Source organism: Saccopteryx leptura, chromosome 8 (genome assembly GCF_036850995.1).
Source record: "Saccopteryx leptura isolate mSacLep1 chromosome 8, mSacLep1_pri_phased_curated, whole genome shotgun sequence".
In the NCBI taxonomy this organism is placed as follows: domain Eukaryota; kingdom Metazoa; phylum Chordata; class Mammalia; order Chiroptera; family Emballonuridae; genus Saccopteryx; species Saccopteryx leptura.
In genome coordinates this window covers 63,741,237-63,756,569 of record NC_089510.1, presented here as the reverse complement: position 1 = coordinate 63,756,569, position 15,333 = coordinate 63,741,237, and the positions used below count along the sequence as shown (strand labels likewise).

Below are 15,333 nucleotides of genomic sequence, written 5' to 3'. Positions count from 1 at the left end.
GCATAGGTCATGGAGCCATCCTCAGCATGGGTCCAACTTGCTACAGTTGAGCCATGGCTGCAGGAGAAGGAGGAGGAGGCAGAGGAGGAGGAGAGAGAGAGATGTGAGAGGGGGAAGAGTGGAGAAACTGATGGTTCTTTATCCTGTGTGCCCTGACCAGGAATCAAATCTGGGTCATCCACACACCAGGCTGATGCTCTACCACTGACCCAACTGGCCAGAGCCAGTATATTAATTTCAATAGAATATTTGGCTATTGGAAAAATGACCAGTTGGTGGGTCTCCAGATACAACAGATCCACTATGATTTGAATTGTAATCTGAATTCCATATATTATCTGGTCATGTAAGCTTCTACTTTAACAGGAAATGAAGATTACACCTAAGATCCTTGGGTTACAATGACAGTTCAGACCCCCACAGTCACCCAGGTCAATAGCTTTAGAAAAGATTGGCTATATAATATGTGGGGTTGAATATAAATTAAAAAATGAGGCCACTTGTGTAAAATTATTAAGGGCTATGGCCAGTGGTCCAGTGGATAGAGCATCATTCAGTGCTCCGAGGTCACGGGTTCAGTCCTTTTCAAGGCACATACAAAAAGCAACCAATGAATGTACAACTAAGTGGAACAATAGGTTCATGCCTCTCTCTCTGTCTCTCTTTCTCTTCCTTTCTCTCAAATCAATGGAAAAATAAAAGAATATATAAGTAAGAATTTCAAGATTGTCCCTGGCTTGTTGGTTCACTGGATGGAGCATCAGCCCAGTGTGTGGACATCCCGGTTCAATTCCAGTCAGGGCACACATGAGACATGACCATCTGCTTCTCTGCCCCTCCCTTTCCCCCTCTTCTTCTTCTTCACCTCCCACAGCCAGCAGCTCAATTGGTTTGAACATCCATCCTGGGTGCTGAGGATAGCTCAGTTGGTCTGACTATTGCCCTAGGCACAGAGAATAGCTCAGTTGATTTGAGCATCGCCTCAGACAGGGATTGCCAAGTGGATCCTGGTTGGGGCGCATGTGGGAGTCTGTCTCTTTATCTCCCCTCCTTTCACTTAAAAAAAAAGAAAAAGAATTTCAAGACAACACAACACAAAACCCAGTGAGGAGACCTAAGTGCAGAGCTTAGTGCACATCCTTGAGGTTAGCCCTGGCTGTAGGGAAACCTGAAGAAATTGTCATGATATATATATTTGCCATAGTGTTGCAGGTTACTTTTTCTAGAGATTGTGCTACCTTTTCAGTCAATGGATTCTATATCTAAAAAAGTGACGCAGGTCAAAAAATCAAGCAAAGGATGTGACTTTATGTTGGGCAACAACCTTCAGCTTTTACTCCTCCATTGTTGCTTTCCCTGGCTTGTTGGCTGTCCATTTATTCTGCAACCCTCCTTTTTTTATCCAGTGAGAGGAGGGGAGGCAGAGACAGACTCCTGTATGTACCTGGCTTGAGAACCATCTGGCAAGCCCACTAGGGGGCAATACTCTGCCCATCTGGGGTGTTGCTACATTGCTTAGCAACTGATCTCTTCTTAGCACCTGAGGCAGAAGCCATGAAGCCATCCTCAATGCTTAGGGCCAACTCGCTCCAATCAAGCCGTGGCTGCAAAAGGGGAGAAGAGAGAAAGAGAGAAGTGAGAGGGGGAGGGATGGAGAAGCAGATGGGCACTTCTCATGTGTGCCCTGACTGGGTATTGAACCTGAGACATCCTCATGCTGGTCTGACACTCTGCCACTGAGCCAGCCAGCCAGGGCCTCTGCCCCTTTTCTTATATAGTCTTATATTTTATCTCCCTCAACCAAATACCCTCAAAATCCAGACCCAAGGTTACTTCCCTCATTTTTGCTGGCATGTGCTAGCTGATTTATTAATTAGCACATTATTTATTTGCTGTCTAATTTATTTCTTCCCTTATCATGACCAGTTCAGCTCTGCTGGGATTTAGCCCTATGTAGGGGCCTTACAGCCAAAAGAAGATGTAAAGGAATGCCTGAGGTGAAATGCCGACTGCTTTCCCAGAAAAGACCTCTGTAGCATCTTACTAAGAAAGGGTGGTCCATCTCCACAAGCTCTGAGGATTTAAGGGATTCCTATGGTCTGAATGGTTGTCCCTCACAATTCATATGTTTATATACTAATGCCTGATGTGATGATATTAGAAGGTGGGACCTTAGTAAGTTGACCTGCTCATGAGGCTGGAGCACTCATGAATGGGATTAATGCTCTTATAAGAGACCCCATGGAACCCACTAGATTCTTTCATCAAATGAAGACACAACAGGAAGTCTGCCATCCAAAAGAGGGCCTTCCACCAACTATACTGGTAGCAGCCTCCAAAATGGTGAGAAATAAAATTTTGTTATTTATAATACATCCAGTCTGTGGTACTTTGCTATTACCACCCCCACTGACTGAGACAGAGAGTCTATATAAAACCAGCTTGTGGAAAGCATCTACTTAGTGTTCCTATGCCACATTTTAGGGTCTCAGGTATTTCCAGGAAAACTTGACTGAGCATTCAAATGTCTCTTGAGCTCTGTGACAATCAGGTTCTCAGTCTGCTGCTTAGCTTTGTTTGTTTTTGCAAATAGACCCTTATCTCCCTGTAAAAAGGCCATCTGGCTCTCACACTTAGCCTTTAATGGCTTGTTAAGACTTCTCAGTTTCTCAATATCCCTCTGCAGAGTGTCAATACAATCTAGCAGTAATCATACAACCCCTTCCTTGTATGCAGTTTGCCCTGTATTCGCTAAAAGCTTGAATCTTAGAACCTGAAAGAGTCTATCCCTATAATGGATGTTTTTCCACATCAACAATAGTGGAATCTATAGCAATTGGTCCCCATCTTGAGCCAGAAACCATTCATGATCTGCAGAGTTCTGAATGCCATTATATTTACTTGACCAGTGGGCAGTAAGTCCATCTTAAATACCCAACTTCTATCTTCATTTGTGGACAACTCTCAGAACCACTGTGGTACTTTGTGTCCTCTGAGAAGCAGACTCCAAGATGGGATTAGATGTGTAAAAGATGTACTAGGAAGAATACCTTCAGAGGATAAGGAAGAAAGGAGCAAAAGAGTTGAGTACTTCAGAGAATAATAAATGCTTGCTCTCTCTCTCTCTCTCTCTCTCTCTCTCTCTCTCTTTCTCTGAAAACCAGGAGATAGAGGAGAAAAGAAGGAACATTCAGAAGAAAGAGTTTTAGACTAAAGTTATGTTTCATGAAAGTGGAATAAGCCAGTGAAGCATTCTCGAGTAAAAATCATTGATTGGAAGTGGTCTCATGTGCTGTCGGGTTGGGCCGGGTTTAGTAGCCCTTACCAGGTTCTGTTCTCGGCTGGGAGGAGCCTGGAGGCAGTGTGGATGGAAGGAGCACTGGCTGTGGCTACCAGCCACTAACATGCTTCACTTCAGGAGAGCTGAGCTGGATATTTCTACGGCTGCCACACTGGACCACAGATATCTCTTGAGAGTCATTTGCCCCTTTGGCCAATGGTTGTTAATGGAGAGAACTCAAGGTGAGATACCTTACTCTGATCCTGGTTCGCACAATTTTACCCTCACCCATCCCACGCATGTAAACTCTCTGAATTCCATTTCATCTCTAACACTGCACTTCTGGGCATATTGCAAATAAGAGTGAGTATATGTCATTCTTATTCTTCAGTAGAAATTCTCCTTGTAGATCCAAATCTATCAGGGAACTGAGACACATTTTTTCATATCTATTTATCCTGGCATAATATGTCACTCCCCTATTATGAACACTTTCCAGAGATAATTTTTATACAAAACTATTTTAATGGTTGTTTTTTGTGGGTTATTTCTAACTGAAAAATAAAATTTAAAAACTACAGAAAAGTATTATCAAGAGCATATTTTCAGCACTCCAACCACTCCCTTCGAGAAATAATTACTATTAAGAGTTGATGAACTTTCTTTCTTTGTTTTGCCTTTGTGAGATTGTCCATAAAATTTCTCCATGCCATGAGAATACATTGCCTAGATTGTTTTATTTCTTCTATTAGGTCAATTTTTAATTTAGTTTTTAAATAATTTTTTCTTGATTCTTTGCTTTGAACGTTAGGAAGAGAAGAAGCAAATTGGAGTAGAAAATTGGCTAATAAATACTTTCCTCTGTATATAGATATTGTGTATGCATTAATATATATATGTTTTTGAAATATATGTATGTAAGTACATTCACATATTATATGTAATATATATACACACATGCATACACATATACTTGTGTGTGTGTATATATATATATATACATTCACACATACATATATACCTATATAAATATCATCATTGTATCTGCTCTCTCTTTTCTTCTTTCTCTCTCACTCTCACTCTCTCTTCTCCCTTGTCTCTTCCCATTCATTTTTCTCTATGTATGCAGTCAAGGTCACATGATCTCACAAAGAAAGATGATTTTTACTTTGAAAATATATTTCTTGCAATCATTATCATAATAAAAATGGTCCTTTATGTCCATAGCAAAAATTATTTACTCTGTTCAGAAATATAACATAAGAGGTATCGACTTAGAATCAGATGGTTTAAACAGATCAGTGTCTGAATGACAGAATTGAATGTTACCTACCTAAGGGTAGCTAAGAGAGAAGCTGTGTTTTCAGACCAATATTATTCCTCTCCTCCAAGGCTCTACTTTAAATTTACTCCTTAGAACCTTGAACCAGAAATGTGGCTGTAAATAAGACCCATTCCAGGGTCATCTTATGTGGATTCCCTGTAAGGATGTCCTGAGAAGCGCTTCCATCCCACAGAAGCATTTTTATCAGGGCATCCACTCCCACATGCTTCAACCGTGTGCACAACCCAGATTTCAAAATAAGCAGAATTAACATTCTTGACTCCTGGCCCAAATGTGGGTGCTTGTCATGAGCTCATGCCTTCCTTTGGTGGCTGGCATTTGTGGTGTTTTGTTATTACAGGCTAACTGGACCAGGAAAAAGACGTAGCTAGAGATCATGTGCTAGATAGAGATCATGCATAGGACTCCATGATATAAAAATGTGCACAATGCTGACCAGTGGTGGCGCAGTGGATAAAGCGTCGACCTAGAATGCCGAGGTTGCCGGTTCGAAACCCTGCACTTGCCTGGTCAAGGCACATATGGGAGTTGATGCTTCCTGCTCCTCCCTCCTTTCTCTCTCTCTCTCTCTCTTTCACTCTCCTCTCTAAAATGAATGAATAAATAAGTTTTTAAGGCCTGACCTGTGGTAGCGCAGTGGATAAAGCATCAACCTGGAAATGCTGAGGTTGCCGGTTCGAAACCCTGGGCTTGCCTGGTCAAGGAACATATGGGAGTTGATGCTTCCAGCTCCTCTCCCCTGTCTCTCCCTTCTCTCTCTCTCTCTCTTTCTCTCTGTCTGTCTGTCTCTCTCTCCTCTCTAAAATGAATAAATAAAATAAAAAAAATAATAATAAAATTTAAAAAAATGTGCACAATGTATTCTGAATCTTCTGGGAGGCAGGTAAAAATTAGGTAATAATTTCAGGGAAACAGGTTTACCTGAGCTTAGCTCATTGGTCTACCTCTGTCTAGGTAAGTGATTAATGCAGAGTTACCAACTGTCTCTTCCTCTGTAAAATGGAAGTAATAACAGCTAATTTGACCAATTCACGGTTTTTAGTGGACATAAAACATTTAGTAAAAATTCTGGGTTTGCAGATGTACCATAAAGAGAAGAAGGACTGTGTTTTTCTTACCTTTATTTTCCCAGAGTCCTGCACAACACCAGGCATACCACAACATTTAATTAATGTTATTTTATTGAGCCAATGGGCTTGGATCTGGGAGTAAGAATCGGGTGTAGTACTGGCCACTGCCACTAATGTTTTTGCAATGGTGAGTTTATTTCTTAAGCTGCCTGAGTCTTAGCTTCCTTGTGCACACAATGGAGATAATGACACCACTTGTCCCAGTCGCCTACGTGACAGTTGGGAGTCTCCGATGAGATAATAACGTCTGTGAACGTGTTCTGTAAAACAAACCATTGTACACAGTCTTGTTATTTTAAGTTATTCATTTGCTGGTACTTTTTTTCTAAGTAAATGAATTCTTTTTCTTTTTTTTTACATGAATTCCTTTTTAACTTTGAGTATAGCTAGTTTTAAAAAAAGGTATTTATAAGTGTCTTTTAGCCTCTCTTTTGGGATTTTTGCTCCATACGTAAACAGTATGCCTCAGGAAGTTACACACAAGTAAAGCACTCAGTGGTTTAAAAAATCATGTTATATCTTCGGTACATACAGACAGGCCCTTGTTTTCTTGGCTCACACTCATGTCCCTTCTTTCTTCAAATGAAGGCTTTATGACTTCCTGATGATCAACCTAAACATTAAGACACAAATTTGAAAATGTGTGTGTCTGAGGGAGAGGTTCAGCCACAGCTGTGTCTCCTGGGATCAAACCATAGGAAAGTAAATAAAAATGTTACATTCTCTTCTCTCCCATCTACACACACATTTTATTAATTCTAGTGAACATATTATTATCTTATCAGCATTAATTAGGTTTCAGATAACCCAAACCAAAAGCCCAGCAGACAAACTGGCCATCAGTAAATTAAGGACATAGCTATGCCATAGTCATTCCTTTGTTTATAAAGTCTAGGATGCAAAAAGGAAAGGTATATTATTTTCAACTCTCCTTGGGCTATCTAAGTACAGGCACTAGATCTTATTGATTTACTTGCTACTCACAATACCCAATATTGATGGACAAACAGAAGAATCCCTCAAGATTGTGCATGTTGAATCTACTCATCAAATATCAAATCAATGAGTACCAAAGAGTAGTGAGAGAGAATCTCTATACTGGAAACCACTAGAAATTCACATCTCATTACAACATCCATTCATCATCATTTGTTTGTAATAAGCAATCAAACAAATGCATTAGATTTAGAGACTGGGAACTAAAGGTCAGTTTATTTGGAAAACTCAGAATATGTTTTCTTTTCCTCTTATTCATTCAGGTATATATTTTGTGCCTAAAATGAGCAATACATAACAAGAGTCTAAACTATTATTGTAAATTTAAAAATTTTCATTTAAGTCCTTACACTGGTTGCTTAGACATTCAGAGAATAATTCATAGCCTCTTAGCACAAGTGTAGAGTTTCATGTAATATATTTTGTGAATAAATATTATTCCTGGTTCCCTTCTGTTATTTTTACCCTTGTTGTTTCTGCTGGTTATTGATTTCTTTATTTACCTACATATTGTTTTTTGAAAACCTTTTAATTGTGGAAAAAACTTAATATAAAATTTACCATCAAAAACATTTTTAAGTGGAAAATAGTTAGGTGTACTCACATTTTTGTGCAATAAATCTTTTGAACTTTTTCATTTTGCAATACCAAAACTCTATACTCATTAAAACAACTCCCCATTTTCTCTTCTCTCAGTTTCTGGTGATACTAAATATGTAGTTTTTGATTTTATTATAAGTATACCTCAAATCATTCTGGAACAATGTGGTTTAATGTAAATAGATCAGTAGATGGATCCTATATAAAGGTAGCCTACCAATTTGAAGTCATAGACTCATGGACCCTTCCATCAGACAGACTCTTGATGTCATACGTACAGCCCTGTCTCCTGCAGCCCCAGTCTGAAGTTTGGCAGACACACCCGCTGTCTGCAGCACTGCCATCCGTTTGTATTCCTACAGACACATAAATGTCCATATACCCTCTTTGATTTAGCTCTCATTATAAATGACCAAGTAATGTATTGTATGTTTATAATTATACATGCTAAATAATAGAAAAGAGAGAACTTGGGTTTTGATTAAATATTGATGGCATTGGGTCCTCTGCTTACACTTTTGCACGCTTGTTAATAAAGGGAGAAAAAAGTTTCCGCAAATTAGATTCAGGCTCTGTGGATTTAGAACTCCGTTTCTCCTTCACTAGTCACATTTCCCATGGCAGTTATTGTAACGGATCTCCAGATTGCGCTGTGACCTCTGGCCTGGGTGGCAGTGACACTGTGCCCAGTGAGTCAACTCCATGGGCAGGAGTAGTATTCTTGAAATCCATTCTTACACCAGGATGAGTAGCAGTAATTTATCTCTATACAAATGTAACTACCAACCTCATAAATTGTATTTTCTCCAAACTCAAATTAAATATCACCCATTTGACTAGCCCTTGGCTGGATCCTAAAAACCCCATGGTCACTCCATCACTGCTCTGTGTCACATGGAAATTGTTGAAGGGGAAATTGGGGTAGAAAGAGACTGTAATGTTAGAAGACTAAAATTAAAATATCTCCTGGTTATTTTGTAGAAACATAATGACCATGTACACATATTGCTAATCCAGTTTCCATGACCTTAGAACAGGGGTCCCCAAAGTACGGCCCACGGGCCGCATGCGGCCCCCTGAGGCCATTTATCCAGCCCCCACCGCACTTCTGGAAGGGGCACCTCTTTCATTCGTGGTCAGTGAGAGGAGCATAGTTCCCATTGAAATACTGGTCAGTTTGTTCATTTAAATTTACTTGTTCTTTATTTTAAATATTGTATTTGTTCCCGTTTTATTTTTTTACTTTAAAATAAGATATGTGCAGTGTGCATAAGGATTTGCTCATAGTTTTTTTTATAGTCCGGCCCTCCAACGGTCTGAGGGACAGTGAACTGACCCCCTGTGTAAAAAGTTTGGGGACCCCTACCTTAGAAGGAGAATGAACAAGTGAAAGGCTTTGATATTTACAGTTTACACCATTTACAGTAAATCTCTGAAACAAGGCTTGGGAAAACACCTTTCAGCCGTTCCTGATATGATGAACTCAGATGGACACAGTATCACTTTTGTGATGTTTCTGCTCAAAGTTGATGACTCAATCTAATTATGAGGAACAATCAGTCAAACCTACACTGAGATTCAGCCTACAAAGACTCTGCCCTGCACTCTTCTAAAATATCTCTGCCGTGAATCACATAGACTGAGAAGCTGTTAGGATAAAAAGTGACAAAGGAAACAGGACAACTAAATGCAATGTATGATCCAGGGTTTCTAATAACGTATAAAGAATGTTATTGGAACAATCAGCAAAACCTGAAGGTGGTGTGGAAAGAAGGTAATATTTTATCAATATTCATTCCTTCATTTTAGTATTGAACTGTGATTATGTAAGAGATTTCCAACTTTAGGAAATACATTCCAAAACATTTGGAGTAAAGGTGTCTCATGTCCGCTGCAAGTGACAAATGGTTCAGGAAAAAAAAAAAAATCTGGAAAGTGCCAAATAAGGACTTCCTGTGTCTCCTTATTTATCTCTCACTCACGTGGGCACTGAGTGAAGGAGGGGTGGGAGTGAGAGGCAGCCCACACACAGCTGTTCAGGGATGTCTGGAAAAGAAGCCCACCCACATTGCTTTTGGACACTGGGTGTGACTTGGAGTGTATCAAGTTTGTCTGCTAGGGAAACTGCCAACCTCTTCCCTCCATAACTGGTTGCTGTGCTTCCTTGCATGCCTTTTGGATAGAAGTGTCCCCTTCCTCACACACTCCTGAGGCATCCTCTTCCTTCTCAGTCAACTCTGAGATGTTAGCTTCACTCTACATTTTTTTTCTATTTGATGAATCCCAGTAGAGGTCAAATCAGTAGAAGCATGTGGCTAAGCTTGCAATGCATTTGTTTTTTCATTGCTATATTAAAAAGAAAAAAAAAAAGGTATTTGATCATACCCAGCACACTTAAATTCTAAGCCCATCTGTATTCCTACTAGATGCCCAACTTTAGCAAATATTAGATTTATAGAGAAAAATGTTGGAAAGGTTAGTGGGATTCTCCAAAACAAAACTTGGTTTCCACTTCTGTAAAATAAAGATTGTGTGGTTGAACTAAAGTTATATACAGAAAATGTATCTCAAAACCAGAAATCACCAAACTTCTTAGATTCATCAATTTGGATGACACTTAGTGAATTTACTCCACCAGCTCCAATGCTGAAAGGTTCTCTCATGATCCTCATCTTATAAAAAAAAAAGGGGGGCATGTCAGTATATCTTAGAGAAGACAAGGCCTGAGGTACATATCTTCAACCACAAAGCCACAGACAGCAAAGCTCTAAGGAATGTACAAGATTATCCACTTTAAGCCCCTCATGGTGGCATCTGTTGTTATTAGTTGCCTTATACTTACTGCTCTTTTTGATTATTAGAACCTCTATTTTCTTTTAGAAATTCTTTTTGCCCCAGTCTTGGTGGGGCTATCAATTAAGGTGTTTCAAGTTCTCCTAGCCAAACATGGCATCTTCCTTCTGAAAATTTGAATCTAATGCTAAATGACTCAAGTACAAAAAAAATCTGTTGGGTCTGACTTATTTCTTTTGTAGCACTGCAAAGTGTCTCTATTCATTCCTATTACTTAGAACCTTGAAGTTATCCTAGTCCTAGTCTTTCCCCAATACGTACTTGTTTTTCAACTTTCTCTTTCAATCAGTGAATTTTTTTAAAACATATTTTTGTATATTTTATTTTAGTTAGCCAGAGTTAGTTTCTATTGTTCAACAAAAGAACCCTCATTGATCCAACTGTTTTCTTTTTTTTTCTTTTTTTTTTTTTTTTTTTTGTATTTTTCTGAAGTTGGAAATGGGGAGGCAGTCAGACAGACTCCCACATGCACCCAACCGGGATACACCCAGCACGCCCACCAGGGGGCGATGCTCTGCCCATCCGGGGTGTTGCTCTGTCGTGACCAGAGCCACTCTAGCACCTGGGGCAGAGGCCAAGGAGCCATCCCCAGCGCCCGGGCCATCTTTTGCTCCAATGGAGCCTCGGCTGCGGGAGGGGAAGAGAGAGACAGAGAGGAAGGAGAGGGGGAGGGGTGGAGAAGCAGATGGGCGCCTCTCCTGTGTGCCCTGGCTGGGAATCGAACCCGAGACTTACGCACGCCAGGCCGACGCTCCACCACTGAGCCACCAACTGTTTTCTTAAAGATCAAGAATCTAAAGCTCAAAGAGCACAGGCTATCTGCCTAAGGTCTGGAAGTGTTTTGGAACCAGAACCCAGACTAAACCCAGATTGGCCAGTTTCTTTATACTACATTCTGCTGTCCCATCTAGAGCTCCAGCAATCTTGGAAGGAACGGGCTACTTCTCATTGCTAAGAGATTCAGGAGGATGTGTTATTATTGAGCTCTAAATAAGTTTATTGAGTTTATGCTTATGGCCAGAAATGAGTATCTGAGACCAAAATTTGTTGAACAAAAAATCCACATATTCAACAGCTATAAAAAAAGAGAAACAGTTCCTAAGTTACTGATATCCCTAACAACATATATGAAAAACAACATGTTGAGGGAAAGAACCTAAACGAAAAGGAAGAGATACAGTGTGGTTCCGTTTATGTGGTACTCCAGCCCTGTGCTATCCAACATGGTAACCACTAGCCACATGTAGCTATTTCAGTTTAAGTTGATTAAAATCAAATAAAAATTTAATTCATCGGTTGTTTTGGCTACTGAGAGTCTAAATACAGAATGTTTCCTTCATCGTGGTAATTTCTATTGGATAATGCTGTTCTATAATATATACATCTAATACAACTATTTTCCAGCTTTTTCATCTCATGGCACACGTAAACCACTAAAATTCTGTAGCACACCAAAAATATATAATATATATATTTTTGCCAATCTGACAAAAAAAAAAGTTTAATTTTGATTCATCACACAAGACAGCTATTGTTGTGTTGGCTATGGTCATTTTTTAATTTTCCATCTAAGGGGGAAAAGGGTCAGTGCTCTGACTAAATAGTCAGGGTTTGCATGTTTTAAAAATTCTTGGGGCACACTAGTTGAAAACGGCTAAGCTAATACATAATGACAAAAGCAAGAAAGCAATTGTCTAGATTCATCAGTGAAGGAAGATTAACTGCAAAGACATATTAGGAAACTTTTGTGGTAATGGATTCTTTGTCTTGGTTGTGGTGAAGGCCACATTGGCCTGTGATGTGTCAGGACTCCTTCAACTGAACATTTAGATGTAGTGGATTTCATTGTATGTGAACTATACCTCAGTAAAGTTGATTCTAAAAGGTCAGGTGTTTGGTAGCAGCTGCCCTTACACAAGTGTGCATATGATTCAGGCTATCAGAGGAGGGGAGCTTCTAACTAGGAGGTTTGAAAGAGTCTTCCCATTTTTTTTAAAGATTTTTAAGATGTGAATATATGCCAATAGGCTTTAGAAACATTCTGGGTGGAAGAAAAATTATTCAAGGCAAGAGAGTAGGTAACCTAGTGCCGTGGTCCCTAACCCCCGGGCCGTGGACTGGTACCGGTCCGTGGGCCATTTGGTACCGGTCCGCAGAGAAAGAATAAATTACATTATTTTCGTTTTATTTATATTTAAGTCTGAACAATGTTTTATTTTTAAAAAATGACCAGATTCCCTCTATTACATCCGTCTAAGACTCACTCTTAACGCTTGTTTCAGTCACGTGATACATTTATCCGTCCCACACTAAAAGCTGGTCCATGAAAATATTTTCTGACATTAAACCAGTCCGTGGCCCAAAAAAGGTTGAGACCACTGACCTAGTGGATAGAGTAGTGAAAGGAGCATTATGAAATATTTCACAGGGGTATAAGTGCTCCAGGTTTGTGTTTTGAATACCTCTGTGTGGCAGAGAGCACATTCCCGTCTGCGAGGAGCTGGGATGGAGAAAGTGGTCCTTTCTCTTACATTATGTCCAGGGTTCTAGGCCCTAATACTGCTGTCCCTAAGCTCTTTCTCCTCTTCTTCATACAAATCAAAAATCTTCACAAACAACATCATTCAAAGATGTAGGCCATACTCAGAAAGGTAATAGGCTTCTGTGTACCTTTCTCTATTACAATCTCTTGCCTAAAAGACAACAATGCTGGAAAAATATCTAAGATCCACATCAAAAAAAAATATTTATGCATTTGTATAGTAACCTGAGTCCTCTGGGGGAAGAGGGATGAAATACATATATACATGTAAGTGACTATTATGGTAATTACAGTATAATTGTCCCTTATCTTCCCAGGTTGTAGACAGTTGTGCTGCTGAATTCTACAGGGTTTGCCATTTTGCTCTTGGTCTAGAAAACTCTGCATTTATTTCCACAATGCAATAAGAACCAGTATTTACCATAATTATTTATATAAAACCATTTGCCATTTAGTATCTGTCCATATTAACTAAGTAAATTTAAGATTTTTTAATAGTTACTATTCATGTCAGAACATACATTTTAAATATTTTTAATATAAATTAAGCTATAATCCTTTTGAAATTAAAAACATGGTATAAAAATGTTTATAAATTGATCATTTATCTGGAAGACTAGAACTTCTGTTGGTAATTTAAAATATGTAGGACAGTTCTGCTTATGTCCTAGAAATGAATAAGTGTCAGGTTCAATAACAACACTAGGTCTTGTTACTCAAGGTGTCATACAAAAACCAGCAACACCAACCTCATCTGAGAGCTTGTTAGAAATGCCTAGTCTCAGGCTCCACTTCAAAGCTACTGAATCCGAATCCGCATTAACCAGATCCCCAGGTGGCTCACAGGTACATTAACATTTGAGCAGCACACCACTAGAGATCATTATTTTACTTTTTGTTTCATAAATGGGAAAGGCAAGGCCCTGTGTGTTGGAACAATTTGGCCATGGTCAAAGTATATTGAGTACTTTCAGTTTTAAGAATTTTGTATATTACCATCATCTGCATTTGCCAATAGCAAGGAATAAAGCCAAACATTTTAACTCCAATTAACAAATCTATAATTAATTAGTAAAATGATCTTCCCTTCAAGTTTCACATTTTGTAGAACAAGCTGTTTGATTTGGCTGGGGCTCAGGCCAGCATGTTTGTGAATTTCACAATTCACAGATGTTAGACACTCTCTGGCTAAGTAAGGGAAGAGAATGTCAAGTTTTAAATAGCTTCTTCCTCCTATCCTGGCTGAAGTGACAAATAAAATATTTTTTACAAAATACATTTGAAATCAAATTTCTTAGAAGAAAATGTCAAATTCTCTGAAAAAAACTTTGGGTTGTCTAACAACTTTGACAACCACTGATGCTACCAGTTCACAGGTAACCTGTGGTTAAAGAGTGAATGGAAAATGTGAAATTGTTATGTTAATGATACTTGGGCACAGGCTGTTGTTGTTGTTGTTTTTTTTCCTGTTGGTGTCTATTTTAATTTAGCTTCTGAATCATATTTCATCCAATTTCCAAATCCACAAAACCAGGATAGGTTTACAGCCTGTATCCCGGAAGGTAGTAAATTATTCTGTTTGTAGACTTTTAGATTATTATATAAATTTTTGGATAACTGAACAATTTACTGGTTTTACCCTCAATGAGGTCCAGCGAAAACAAAACCAAAACCAACAAAAATAATATAAAATAAAAGAACGAGACAAACTGATAGAGACTAAAAATCAACTAGAATGTTTTTGCTAACAGGTGATTTGAAATAATTTTGTAAACTTCAAAATCATCTAAAATAATATAATATTCCTCATTTTAATATCATTTTAAGAATAGTGTGTGTGTGTGTGTGTGTGTGTGTGTGTGTGTGTTAGGGCATTTAAAAAACTCAGCAAAGCTTATTTTCTTTTCTTTGGGGCAGGAAAAGCTTCTAAGGGGATGTGAATGAATATCTCTTTCTCTTAGTTGAGAGGAAGAGTGAGTTCTAGGTTAAATATAATCAAGGAATTTCCCTGTCTTTGCTATTTGAGATTGTGACCACAACAGGCGGTTGGCTGAAAGGGAGAATGAAGGGGGGTGAAGGCTGGGGGAAGGTGGAGATGGAAAAAAATAACAACAATCTTCCTAAGCAGCTCTGTAAAAAATTTAGCTCTAGAGCAGCTAGAGAATCAGTCTTCAAATCATATCAGTATGCAGATACAAGGAAATATTAATTAGCTGGAACAGGTTGGACACTCATGAGCTCGGTTCTGTTATAAAAGTCCAGGCTGCTGAAATTAAACTCTGATGCCATTCATGCCAGCATCCAATCACCAGAGAGACCAGAAGTTCAGAGATGCCTTCAAGTTGCCAAGAAGCGTGGCCACTATACGTCAAGGACTCTAAAATTGTGGTAGAGGGGGAAGAACGTCTTTAGAGAGGATGCCCAGCTGGTAAGATTTGACTGTTTCTGATGTTTTAGTTACTAGGTGAATCTCATTGGCTAAAATCAAGAAACGCTCCACCTCTTTGCAAATGTGTGTGAAGGGGGAAAGTATCTAAACTTCTATGTCTGGTAGCAGTTGACCCTACTGCTTTTAGCCTCCTGGCTT

General features: G+C 39.0%; 1 protein-coding gene across 1 annotated transcript in view; it reads left to right on the top strand.

Annotated features, from left to right (window-relative positions):
• Nucleotides 1–15,136: 15,136 nt before the first annotated feature.
• TP63 (tumor protein p63) overlaps nucleotides 15,137–15,333 on the top strand; it is a 244,289-nt gene continuing 244,092 nt past the window's right edge. Inside the window, exon 1 of the mRNA XM_066347150.1 lies at nucleotides 15,137–15,174. Within this exon, the coding sequence (XP_066203247.1) occupies nucleotides 15,164–15,174 (11 nt within the window). The 5' untranslated portion in view covers nucleotides 15,137–15,163. The remainder of the gene's footprint in view (nucleotides 15,175–15,333) is intronic.